Source organism: Peromyscus eremicus, chromosome 7 (assembly GCF_949786415.1).
Source record: "Peromyscus eremicus chromosome 7, PerEre_H2_v1, whole genome shotgun sequence".
NCBI classification, from domain to species: Eukaryota; Metazoa; Chordata; class Mammalia; order Rodentia; family Cricetidae; genus Peromyscus; species Peromyscus eremicus.
The window spans coordinates 115,104,584-115,118,931 of NC_081422.1; the positions used below are offsets into that span (position 1 = coordinate 115,104,584).

At 43.2% G+C, this 14,348-nt stretch overlaps 1 protein-coding gene across 4 annotated transcripts in view; it reads right to left on the bottom strand.

Annotated features, from left to right (window-relative positions):
- Nucleotides 1-14,348, bottom strand: part of Ulk4 (unc-51 like kinase 4) — a 312,713-nt gene that overhangs the window by 242,005 nt on the left and 56,360 nt on the right. For all 4 annotated transcript variants that reach the window (XM_059268917.1, XM_059268919.1, XM_059268918.1 and 1 more), the window contains exon 19: nt 13,168-13,251. In XM_059268917.1, coding sequence (XP_059124900.1) covers nt 13,168-13,251 — 84 coding nt within the window. The remainder of the gene's footprint in view (nt 1-13,167; nt 13,252-14,348) is intronic.

Sequence of the window (14,348 nt, forward strand, 5' to 3'; positions counted from 1 at the left end):
TTGTAAAGCTGCTACAGTATAAGAGTGAGACCTAGACAATGATAGGCCTGAGCTAATGGCCAAGCAGTTTAAATAATGTAAGATTCTGTGTGTTTATTTTATAAGTGGGCTCCAGGACTGGTGGGACTTGGCGGTGGGAGCTGGAGAAAAATTCTCCAGCTACAAATGGCGCCCAACGGCTCGAGTTTCCACCTTAAACCTAACAATATTTAATAACCAATTCTAAACAGAGCCAAAACCAGGTTCCTGCTTCATGTCTCATATGGGCAGCTAGACGCCACAAAAGGCGGGTTTGAGCTACTGGCGGGTTCCTGGCGTGTGCACTTGACCTGCAGTATGGCGGGACTGAGACGTGTGCCAGCGGCACATTACGCTGTGTGGTAGATTTAGTCTTTACTAGTATTTAAAAAAAAAAGAAAGAGAGAGGTTTCTGGGCTACACGCTGCTTTCATAAAAGCGTAGACCCACTATTTCTGAGACTTGATAGCTCCCAGAGCTGGCAGAACCGCCATGTTGGGAAGCTAAAGTGGGCAGAGCCAGCAGCCACAGCACCGTTTCAGGCTTAGAAGGCTGCACTTTAAAGCAATAGGTTCACAATAAGACTGATTCAGATGAAATAGTTTCCAATGTATATAAAAATGTACGTAGGCTTCAAAAAGAGATAAAAAGAAATACATACAGTTATATAAACAAATAGTTTTTAAAAGTAAAGTCTTTAAAGAAACAATAAAGGTAATAAGCCACGTAAAGATGGCTATCACACAGAGAATCTGGATTATGTTGTCTTTGATATTCGTAACTGAAGAAAAACATTTGATTGTAAAAGCTGTTGAGTTATGCCAAAATGTAAATTTTAAAGGTACCTTGACTTCAAAATTTGGATATAAGGATATGTTACTTTGGAAAAGAGGTTCTGCTTTTGTTTCCACAGAAAGCCAGAGGCTATGGATTTGTTCCAGATTAAGATACATCAGGTTTGACCAGCCAAGACCACCTGAAAGGTCTCTGATGACACCATGCCACAGATGATCCAACATCCAGAACGGTTTCAGGCAACTGGCTCAGATGATACACCCTCACGGACTATTCCATAATCCTAAATTTTTCTTTGTGTCCCCATAAGATACAGCGCCCCCCTCCAGCAGGAAGTAGTAAGAAAACCTACGCCCAAATTCCCAAATATACCAAGCTGGCTTTAGAGATGGAATTGGCTCACTCCCCCTCTAAACCCAGACATATTGCTTAAAAAAAAAATGGTTAAGAGATTCTTGTGTCCCAAATCAGAAGAGCCCTCTGATGTGGGACAGAGAAAAACCAATATTTTTATTTAAAGCAGGTTGATTATAAATACAATCTCTTTCTAAAAAATAAAGGGGGGATAGTTTAGATATGATAGGATGAAAGGGTAGATTAATGAACCTACTTTTAAAGAGTAACAACTTGTTTAAAATGTTTTACATTGCTATAGATTTTAATTTATTGATACAAATTTAAACTTATTTTTGTTATACTGTATATATATTTCTATTCTTGTTTGAGGTATTATGTTTATATAACTCATTTAAAATTGTAATGAATAATTAAAAAATAGATTAATAGTTAGTCATCTATGATAATCATATTTGTAGCCATGTTAGTTAAGTCTTCTAGGTATACATAGATATATTTCAGATAGATAGGTAGTCTTCAAACACTTCAAAGACCTACAGAATATGGCATTTAAAATGTTTTAAAAATTTAGACTTTCTGGACAATGAGACATGTCTGCTCCTGACAGCACCGATTTACTTCAGAGAGGAGTATGGGCATCAAAGACACTCCATATGGAGTTTATTTTCACCTTGGCAAAAATAGCCATTTGGGCAAGAAACTGTTCTTGCCTGAACTGCTTGATCAACTGGACATGCAAGACCCATAGAAAGCTGACCACTGAACTTTGCTCGACAAAATGGTCCTTCAGGTTCCTGCTTTGCAGAGGAAACTGCCAGACATTCTACAGGACACAGAGAAAAATGAATAAGAGACTCTAGGCCTGTGGGCTGAAGACAGATGCCCCAACTTTGCAAGAGAACTTTAAATGATTGTCCAGGCTGTCAGCTGTCTCTGTCTACCCTACAAGACTCCTGAAAGTTGCTTACATCCTTCTCCCATTTCTCAGGTAGTATTATATCCTTCTGAGGTCTTTGATGTGGTTAAAGACTAGATACTTACAATTTTCCTTAGTTATGACAAAAGATAAGTTAGATATAAAACCTTAACCTCACAAATATAAGATAGATATCTTCTTTTATATTGTAACTATAATTCTTACTCGATAATTATTTTGTTATATGTAATATTACTATGTTGAAGTTAAAACCTTCCTTTTTTTTAAAAAAAAAAAAGGGGGAAGTGCTGTGGATATCACTCTATATGAATAAAGCACTGATTGGCCAGTGACCAGGCAGGAAGTATAGGCGGGACAAGGAGAGAGGAGAATGGAGGAAGGAGGAAGAAAAGGGAGACCGGCTGGAGTCACCGCCAAGACAAGGAAGATGTAAAGTACCGGTAAGCCACGAGTCATGTGGGAAAGTAAAGATTAAGAGAAATGGGCTAAATATAAGACTGAGAGCTAGACAATGACAGGCCTGAGCTAATGGCCAAGCAGTTTAAATAATGTAAGATTCTGTGTGTTTATTTTATAAGTGGGCTCCGGGACTGGTGGAACTTGGCGGTGGGAGCTGGAGAAAAATTCTCCAGCTACACTACAGAGCTGCAGGTTCACCAGCAAGCCCGAAGAGCACGACCCTCCGTGGACTAAATGGGAAGGAGGGCGTGACTCTTCCCCTGTTTAAATAAAATCAAAATGGGAAAATGACCCAGAAAATAAGTAACACAGCACAGTGTAAAAACCAGACTACAACTGTTAAACTGTAAGGAGTTATAAGAATAATCCCCTGAGCACAGCCAGCAAGGATCTGGGAGACAAGCAGCCAGAGCACAAAACCACTCAAACACAGGATCGGAGAGTCCTATGAAAGACATGCCCACAAGGGTAACAAAATCATGCACAGACTAAAATGAACATCACCACATCACACTTTTCAGGAAGCATAAACATGCTTTCAGAGGGCTCAGCAGGCAAAGGTGCTTCTGCCAATCCTGAGTTTGATCCCTAGAACCCACATAGTGGAAAAAGAGAACCAATTCCCATAAGTTGTCCTCTGACCGCTGAATGCACATCATAGCATATGTGTATATAAATGTGTGCACATACACCCAGTGAATGAAGGAATTAATCAATGAAAAACTTCTTTAAGTGCTTAAATGAATACAAAAACTTCAGCACTCAGTGACAGAAAGTTCACTGTCTCTGATATCTCCTTAAATATACCTGAGCAGACAGGACAGTATAGCTCCGCAAAAGAGAACTCAAGGCTGGGGAGAGGAACCAGTTGGTGAACTTTGTGTCTTGTAAGAGGCCTTTGATTCTCAGAACCCATATAAACAGACCCAGGCATGGTGGCGGGATTGTAATCCCACTGCTGGGGAGGTGGAGACAGGTGGGTCCCTGAGGCCAGCTCTCCAGCCAGTCCAGCATACGAGGCAAATTCCAGGCTCAAAATAAATAAATAAATAAAATGGATGCCTGAGGAAAGACAGCTAAGGTTGTCCTCTGGCCTCTACACACACACACACACACACACACACACACACACACACACACACACAATCCAATTAATAAGAACTCTAATAGATTTAGTGGAAGGATCTGCAGTGATTGCTATAGTACAGCCTATACATTCAAGTCGGAAAAGGAAAGACTAAGGAAAGAAATAGTAGGCATAAAAATGATTCCAGCAAAAAATCTAAAGATAATGTGACATCTCATAAACTCTGGAGAGCACTGAAGAGATGGCTCAGTGGATAACAACAGGTACTGCTCTTGCAGAGAAACAAAGTTCTGTTCCTAACATCCACACTGTAACTCCAAATCCAGAGAATACAATGCTCTCTTCTGCTCTCCTTGGGCACTGCAGTCACACACACACACACACACACACACACACACACACACACACACACACTTAAAAATAATTTTTAAAAAATTTAAAAACAATATGGCTACAAAGGGTATGAGACTATGCTATTCTAGTCATCCTTGATGGAACATCACAAATCAATACTACTGAAAAAAAGCAAATAATCCAATAGTGGGGAAAGATTTTTGTGAGTGACGAATTTCTTATTGAACAGACAAGCATAATACTGTAGAAAAGCCCTGTAGATCCAACGCATGTGGAGGACCTTTCATTGAGAATTTTCATCCCACTGAACTTAAGAAAACTCATGTAGCAGAGATACCCTGTGAAAGTGATAAAGCAGAGATATCTGTAGGAATTATTCAGCCTTTACTTAAAACATGAACAGACTCACAGTGGAATAAAACCCTCCAGATGTAACAAATTTGGGAAAGTCTCCAGTGTAATTCACCACAGATAATTCATACAAGAAAAGATGGGCAGGCAGCAAATGGAAAGTGTTTCAACTGGAGCTCTCCCCTTATAGGACTTCAGAGAACTCATACTGGAAATAAATTTTGAAATGCACTGAATCTGAAAAATGCTGTGGCTGGGACTCCCATGTTAGGGACCACATGGGAAAGCATGCTGTAGAAAAACCCATTAACGATAACAAATGTGAAAAGGTTTCTAGGGTAGTTTTCACTGTCAATTTAACTGGGTTTAGAATCACCTAGGAGACACAACCTTGAACAAATCTGTGACATTTCCAGAGATGATTAACTAAGGAGAGAAGTCCCACTGCTCATACTGGTGATACCATCCCATGATCTAAGATCTTCCTTAGGTTGAATAAAAAGTTAAAAAAAAAAAAATGGAAAGAAAAGAAAGTTGGCATTCTTCTTTCTCTGCTTCCTGATCCACTGAAACGTGAAGAACTGAGAAGTCCCAGCCACACGCTCCCACTGTGGACCTGCCTGCTGCCATCATGCCTTCCCGGCTTTGGCAGACTGTGTACCCTCAAACCACGAGCCAAACAAACCGTCTTCCCTCAGGCTGCAGTAGCCAGGGATCTTATCACAGCATCAAAGGTGAGTAACATGGCAAAGCACAGAGGAACTTAGTTTGGAATAAACCAATATGCTAAACGTGGGAAACCCTTCGGCAGGCTCTCCTCCTTACTGCACTTTTGAGAACTCACATAGAAGAGAGATCTTTCAAAAGCTGGAGTGTGGTAGACTATTCACAGAATGCTCAGCCCTCACAAAGCATGAAACCATTCTCAAATTAATATAAATTAACGTAATAAATATGGAAAACTCCACAGCCAGATGGCTCAGTTTTTCAGGAAACAAAGAATTTTTTTTTAGAAAATAATGAACTTAAAAAATGTGGGGAATCCTTCATTCAGAGCTGTCACCTTGTGCTTTTCAGAGGGTTACAATGGTGAGACCCTTACAAATGGAACCCACTGTGGCTCTCAACTTATCACGTGAAGGAAAGAGAACTCATACTGGAGAGAAAAATGCATACAGGTATAGTGAACGTGGAACAGCACTTAAAGAGAGCTCGTATCTTATCTTACACTCGAGAAACCACAGAAGTAGAAAAACCCTATATATGTAATCTAACAAAAGTCTTTAAGTGCTGGCCTCAAGGGCTTTCTCCCAGAGTTCAAAGGAGGCTCTACAGACAACTACAGATCTAATCTGAAGGATAAGGAATGAGTCTATGCACCATACTCTTTCAGTCCATGTCTCCTTGTTGTTCTAAGTAAGTTTCTCCAAATACAGCGAGGGTATTGGCTTACATACATGTACAAACGATAATTTTTTGGCAATGCAATGCGAGGCTTGACAGTAAGACAGTAAGATTCACACATAGAGCAATAACTGTCAGCTTTTATTACTGCACAATGTGGGAGTGGCTAGCGGAAGTTTTCTGGTCAACTAGGGATTAAATCAACAGAGGAGTCTAAAGAAAGAAATTGTGCACTTGAACTTCATTCCTAAGCATGGCAAGGTATTAAGCTAAGAATCTATTAATCAGTGAAGATCACAAATAGGGTAAAACTGTCTTTTCTCCACGCATTGCTCTCAAATGGCTCTTGTGGGCCATTTTTCCAATGAGCTGGGTAAGCACCCTCGGTTACTAGGCAACCTACATAAGCAATAGAAGAATAGGTGCAGCTTTTGGTCTACTGTAGCACTTTTGCTATGATCAGTTGCTAAAAAAAGACTTTCAGATCTAAGGATTACACCTAGGCTGTAAAACAAAAGAAACAAGACCTGGTACTGACCAGCAGCAGCAGCAGCAGCAGCAGCAGCAGCAGCAGCACAGGTCTTCAGCACGTCTGTGGGAAAGTTTACCCCCACCCCATCCCACGCCTGCAGCCAGCAAATGGCTGATTACCTTTTCTGTTAGTTTCTCGGGGTAAATGCAAGCAATAAATCTTTAAGCTAAAATCTTGTGTTAAAAACTGAGGAGAAAATAAGTAGGAGGAATTAAGAATTTAAGGTTAGTAGCTGGGCGGTGGTGGTGCACGCCTTTAATCCCAGCACTCAGGAAGCAGAGGCAGGCAGATCTCTGTGAGTTCAAGGCCAGCCTGGTCTACAGAGCGAGATCCAGGACAGTCACCAAAACCACGCAGAGAAACCCTGTCTCAAATTTAAAAAAAAAGAATTTAAGGTTGGTGAAGTTAATGCAGGATAATGTTTCTCTTATCTGCAGGCAAGGTGAAGCCAGGGCACATTTTTACCCTGTCTATCTAAAAGCTGCAAGTAAATAATTAGACATGTGGTAATTCTTTGTCCTTGAATGTCTGAAAATGTCTCAAATGAAATACTTGTACCTGGAAACTAACACTGGTCAAATGCCTGCCAATAAAGATAATTGCAGGAAGACAGACTCTGAGTTTACGTTGATAAAAAGGAACAAAGACATGATTGTGGAAGGTGGTTTTGACTGTGTAACTGTTTTCACACATAGCAAGGGCAAGTTATTAATATACCCCAAACGCACAGGGAAAATTGTGCCCAATAAATGATCAATCATATTGCTAGAAACTTTTGGGAAATGAAGCCCAAGGTTGTAACAGATGGGAAGGCTACAATCTCACATAAGAAATGCAGTGCAGGAAACAGCCAACGTATTCAAAAGGCAATAACACCCAAACGCCTTGCCTTTTAGTTTAACTCCTCCACCAGAACCCTTGGTTCTAATGGGTTGGCCCTGTCAATGGCAGCTGGCAGCAGTAAGCGCTGTGGGAAAGCTTTCTGTAAGAATCTTTCCCCAATTATTCATCAGAGGCCGCACAGTGGAAGACTGCAAATGCACTGAGTATGGATGGGCCTTGTAGGCACTTGGCCCCATCTTCCACACCAGGAAATCATAATGAGAAAAAAACATAACTGGATTTGTTTAAGGATTTTTGTTTTACTGAACATTTGACAATACACAAAAGAAAGCTATAAAGATATCAGTAAAAGTTTTCCTTGTTATTTAAAATGAAATCTTCCTTCAGGAGAAATCTTAGGAATAAAACACAAGGGAAGTTTCCAGAAAGCAGGTAGCCCTCACTCAACAGCAACACAACAGAGAGCATAGCTCTGAACTACTACAGCCCAGCTCCTCAGCTGAAGTGTCTGTGGGGAGTGAAGCCGTGACATGTGCCTGTGCTGGGGTGCAAAGGAAGCCTCTGCAAAAATGCCGATCTAACCAGAAATACAATACACGTGTTTATCTAGATGGAGCATTGGATGGATGTCATCACACAGCCGTGTGAGGAGAATTCTGAGTGCTTTTGAGAAAACTCCAAGAAAATAAGAGTCTTGTGACTTCAGTCTCTTCAAAAACATGGAATTGTTCTTGGATTATGCTTCCATGACCCTCCCAGGTATAGCAAAAAGGAGTAAGTTTACTTTAGATTATTCATTACAATTGGCTATTGTTATTTATTTATATGCCTCTATGGAAAAATATGTTATTGTCATGGACAGCTTGTCCTTGTGATTGTACACTTTACTCATGTGACTCTTCTTCGCCTTCAGAGTACAAACTGTCTGATGCTCTTAATAAAGTTGGCTATTACATGAGACTTTAGTCCACCTCATTTTTAGGCTCTGCTTTCCCAGGTCCTCTAGAACAGTAAACATATAGAAGGCTTTGGCTTTGCAATAGCACTTTCTGCATAATTATACAAAGACGAGTTGATTTTACAATTATAAGGTATCTTAGTTAGGGTTTCTATTGCTGTGAAGAGACACAGCAATTCTTACAAAGGAAAACATTTAATTGAGGTGTCGGCTTACAGTTTCAGAGGTTTAATCCATTGTCATCATGGTGGGACATGGCAGCATGTAGGCAGACTTGGTTCTGAACAAAGAGCTGAGAGTTCTACATCTTGATCCACAGGCAACAGGAAGTCAACTGTCTACCACTTTGGGTGTAGCTTGAGCATATGAGACCTCAAAGCCCGCCCCCACAGTGACACACTTCCTCCAACAAGGACACATCTTTTGATAGTACCACTCTCTATAGACCAAGCATTCAAACATGAGTCCATGTGGGCCAATCCTATTCAAACCCACCACATAAAGGGAAGACCAAGATGCCTTTAAGGTACAGAATATGGACTACTAGGTCTGAATTGAAGAAAGAAAACACTATAGAATTGAAAGTGGCGTTAGCTGATGATGGAGATTAGTCAAAGACTAAATGATGCTGGGGGGGGGGGGGGGTGCCCCGGGAACCCAGGCTTCTGTCAGTACCAATGACTCACTGAGTCACCCAGTGAAATGGGATAGGTTCTCTCATGTTTTCTTACTTTTGTTCACTGTTTCAAAGTAGAGATTTGATAGTAAAATTTCAGAAAAATCTATAAAAAAAAAACTTGGGATAATTTAACTGAAGAAATGAAACTGTAAAATAATAATGGAAGAAACTGAAGATGGCATGGATAAATAGAAAGATGTTGCACATTCATCACCTGGAGTTACCAAAGGATATCCAAAGACACAATGGCTTCCTGATTTAAGTTCTAAAATCATTATTAAAAGAAATAGAAAAAAGTCTAAAATTCACATGGACACACAAAGGACCCCAAACAGCCATATCAGAGCCAGGTGTGTTACACACACCAGTGAAACCAGCACTTGGAAAATAGAGACAGGGCTGGGAGTTAAAAGCCAGCCTTGGCTATACAGGAAGTTTGAGGCCAACCAAGGTTACATACTACATGAAACCATCTCTAAAACAAAAACAACAACAAAAAGGCATATAAATATCAACAGATAAAAGGGGAAAGTCTTCATAATGAATAGATAAATGTATCTACATTAACTATAAGGACTTAATTTTTTTTACATTTATTTATTTATTTCAGGGAATGGTGTATATGTGCCACAGTACATGTGCAGAGGTCAGAGAACAACTTGCAGGAATCAAATGCAGAAATCAGGCTCGGTGGCCAGTGCTTTGGCCTCTAAGACACCTCATCTGCCCTTAAGACCTTCTGCTGTCAACAGATACTGTAAAGAAAGTAAAAGAGCCAACCACAAGTTAAAAGTACCCACACCATGGGACTGGAAAGTTGGTTCAGCTATTAAGAGCATTTGTGTTCCCAGCACCCACGTAGGACAGCTGACAATGGCCTCCATCTCCATCTCCAAGGGATCTGACACCTTCTTCTGACCACAGTGGGCACCTGCACCTATGTGTACAAAACCACACAGATACACACACACACACACACACACACACACAGATACACACACACACACACACACATACACATATACAGATACGCACAAACACAGATATACACACAGATACACACACACACATATACACACACACACACACACACACACACACACACACACACTTAAAAATAAATCTGTTTAAGCACCTGCAACACAATCACAGACGACAAACAAGAACACACATGGGTTCCTCTGGGCATAGTGAAATGATGTATGCAGTTTTTTCCAGCATTTCAGAAAACAAAGGCACAAATAAATGCATTTTAAATGTGCCACCATAAAGTAGGTGGGACAAAAGCTAACAGTGTGGGTGAGGAAAATAGGGTTCTCATGGCTAAGGACACACTGAATTGCTTCTCCAACACAGAGAATCTTCATAAATTACAAAAAATCTTGAACCTTCCCCCTTTATGAAAGCATAAGACTCAACATGTACATGTGTGTACACACATGTACACACAACATATATAATTCGAGGTATTAAAAAGCAAGCATGTTGCTGGGCGTTGGTGGCGCACGCCTTTAACGCCAGCACTTGGGAGGCAGAAGCAGGTGGATCTCTGTGAGTTTGAGGCCAGCTTGGTCTACAGAGTGAGATCCAGGACAGGCACCAAAACTACACAGAGAATCCCTGTCTCAAAAAACAAAAAACAAGAAAAAAAAAAAAAAAGCAAGCATGTTACTAAAACACAAAACTTTATTTCTATTTTAAAATTGTTAGTAATAATTTAGTGAACAAATATCATTCTCCATGTTGTGTCATCTGCAAAACTTGTACACAGAGACTGAAAGGCAAAAGTAAGAAGCAGCACGCCCACTCTCTCAGACACAGAGCCCAACCCAGTGACCTGTGATGCCTCCAGGAGTCCCCACCCCAAAGGAGATCAGTGGCCACAATTTACACTCTAAAGACAGTGAGTGCCACCCCTTATCTGTCCAGACAGGGCTCTACACACCCAGGACATGCTGTCACAGAAAATCCCTATTTCCCCCGGGACGGGTAATTCATTACTTCTCTCTCCTCTCTCTCTCTCTCTCTCTCTCTCTCTCTCTCTCTCTCTCTCTCTCTCTCTCTCTCTCTCTCTCTCTCTTTCCCTCTCTCCCTCTCTCTCTCCACCCACTGTGTTTCTGTCTACAGTACCTATTGTTCATTAGAACTACTTTTATATCTTGTCAGCTCTGTAAACACTACATACTTAACACTCTCACCTTGGACACATTGTTCCCACCTCAGCAATAAGACAGTGAGAAAAGTCTGGAGAAAAGACACTCCCAGAGGTTCTACCAGGAGGCAACAATGTCAACTTTTAAAATAATGATGGGATGTCCCAGACCTGCCTGCTCACCACTGGCAGAAGACCCTGAGGTTAAGGTCTTATACCAGCTTCTTTGGCCCTTACATCCTTGACATATTGATTCTCTCATGTTTCATCTTGATTTCCCAAGAGGTGAGGCTAGTGTGTCAACAGGACGGTCCCCTTCTCTAGCTGTGTTCCACAAGTGCCCTAGCTTAAGGCCATGAGTGATAAGTCAGAGCATGGTCCTGGCCACAGCTGAGGACCCTATTCTCCCGTTACTGATAAAGGATGACTCATTAAACCCCATGTTGCATGCACCATCATGACAAAGGACCTACAGACTAAGAGCCCATAGGCTCATGGATTTGAATGCCTGGACACCAGGGAGTGGCACTATTAGGAGGTGTGGCCTTGTTGGAGGAAGTGTGTCACTAGGGTGGGCTTTGAGGTTTCAGGTGCTCAAGCCAGGACCAGTGCTTTCTCCTGCTGCCTGAGGATCGAGATAGCGAACTCTCAGCTCCTTTTCCAGCACCATGTCTGCCTGCATGCTGCCATGCTTCCCAAACCTCTGAACTGTAAGCCAGCACCAATTAAATGCTTTCCTTTATAAGAGCTGCCATGGTCATGGTATCGATTCATAGCAATGGAACACTGACTAAGACACTGACCACTAAGGAGTGCCTCAGCCTGCACCCCCATTGCTGGAACCCTCCTCCACTGCCACGTGACACCCACTGCTGGAACCCTCCTCCACTGCCACGTGACACCCACTGCTGGAACCCTCCACTGCCATGTGACACCCGCTGCTGGAACCATCCTCCAGTGCCACGTGACACCCACTGCTGGAACCCTCCACTGCCACGTGACACCCACTGCTGGAACCCTCCTCCACTGCCACGTGACACCCGCTGCTGGAACCCTCCACTGCCACGTGACACCGCTGCTGGAACCCTCCTCCATTGCCACGTGACACCCGCTGCTGGAACCCTCCTCCATTGCCACATGACACCCGCTGCTGGAACCCTCCTCCATTACCACGTGACACTGGAAGGAAAATGTTCATCCTGATGTGTCTTTTTCACTCTTGTAGTAATTAATGTCTTTAGCCTGTGGCTTTTCCTTGGGTGGAACCACGTCAAAGAGCATCAAGCAGATAGAGGCCACCAACCTGCTAGGCCAGTTTGGTTTTTTTTGGGGGGGTGGGGATTGAGACAGAGTTTCTCTGTGTAGCTTTGGAGCCTTTCCTGGAACTCACTCTGTAGACCAGGCTGGCCTTGAACTCACAGAAATCCACCTGCCTCGGCCTCCCGAGTGCTAGGATTAAAGGTGTGCGCCACCGCCGCCTGGCACTAGACCAGTTTTTAAGCACTATGTGTGGTAACGTGGAGGCTACATGACAATGGGCCATAGGGTGGCCATCTGTGTGGAGCTCAGGAGGGCAGCGACAGGCTCATCATGGGTCAGGTGGGCTCACAGAGGGCTCTGCACACATCTTGCCTGCTGGGCTGCCCTAGAAAAATCTTGGATGGAGGCAAAGTAACAGAATCTTATAGAGTAGTGGTTCTCAACCTTCCTAATGCTTTAACCCTTTAATATAGTTCCTCATGTTGTAGTGACCCCCAACCATAAAATTATTCTGTTGCTACTTCATAACTGTAATTTTGCTGCTGTTATGAATCTTAATGTAAATATATGATATGCAGAATATCTGCTATGCAACCCACAGGTTGAGAATCACTGCTACAGAAGATGGTCAGGCCACACTGTCTGTATTTCCCATCATCTTTTTTTCCTGAGACAGGGTTTCTCTGTGTAGCCCTGGCTGTCCTGGAACTCACTCTATAGACCAAGGTGGCCTTAACTCAGAGTTCCATCTGCCTCTGCCTCCTGAGTGCTGGAATTAAAGGCGTGTGCCACCACACCTGGCTATCCCACCATCTTTTACGAAGGACACTTAGCGAGGATGCAGCCTGTCAGATTATTTAAATTCAGGAGCAATAGCTGGTTGACAGGCAAGTGTGCACTGCTGGGGACTGTGCTCCTCGCTCCTCGCCTGGAGGGCAGCTGCAGCGGCCAGGTCTATAGAGGACAACAAAGGCTCCTTACCCCTTCCCGGAGGCACCTCATAAGCACAGTGTACGCAGCCAAGGGGACAGCCCAGCAGTCCCTGGAGTGCTGTTTTTTTTCTTCCTAAAAAAATGAAGGTGAGGAAAGACCGTGAAAGTAGGGCCACAAGAGATCTCCAACGTTCAAGCAAAGCCGCCAAGCGCACAGCTGAAGCTTTCTAGGTCCGGTGGAATCACCACTTGCTCCCGACATTTGGACTTGGCCTGGGGTCTCTTACTGCATGTGCACGCACAGTATTTCTGCTTCTTGTCTTGCACAGGGTGCTGAGCAGGCCCTCGCACAGCCAGCTGTGCCCTCATCCCACAGCGCAGCACCCGTTATCTGGAGTGAGGCGAAGATGCAGAATGCTCAACTCCCACTGGAGCGACTACGGCAAAAGCCCAGGCTCCGGCAGCCTCAACAGACAAGGCCGGGCCACTCAGCCTGCACAACCCTTAAACAGACAAGGAGCAGCGAAAAGCAGAGGGAGGGGAAAATGTGCTGGGAAGGTGAACACAGAGGGGCAGGTGGCCCCTCCCCCAGCCACTTGGATCACTTGGGCTACAATTCCCCACTCCCACCAAAGGCCTGAAATGCCCTCCACTCTCTGGGTTTTCTGCTTCTCTGACCAACTGTATTTCTATATCTAACCGGTGACCCTCCTGCCACTTAGTGCAGTCTCCCCTCCTCAGAGAATCTGCGAGAAAGAAGTAACCATGCCCACTATGCACCCGCTACACACACTGGGAAGTTACTCTCTCCCTCTCCAGACAATCAGAAGTTTAAGGACATCCTCAGCTACACAGTATGTTCCAATCCTGCCTGGGCTCCTTCCACCTCATCACTTCATACAACCTCCTTCCACTTGCTCCTCAGTCTCCTCAGCCCGCTCACCTGACTCTGTATCCCCACTCCAAGTAAAAATGCATAACCAGCTGGGCAGTGGTGGCACACACCTTTAACCCCAGCACTTGGGAGGCAGAACCAGGCGGATCTCTGTGAGTTCGAGGCCAGCCTGGTCTACAGAGCGAGATCCAGGACAGGTACCAAAACTACACAGAGAAACCTTGTCTTGGAAAAAAAAATAAAAAAATAAAAAAATAAATAAACAAAACAAAAAACAAAAAAAAAATGCATAAACAGATGGTGTTGAGTCACCAACCAGTTCTGTGGTGTGTACA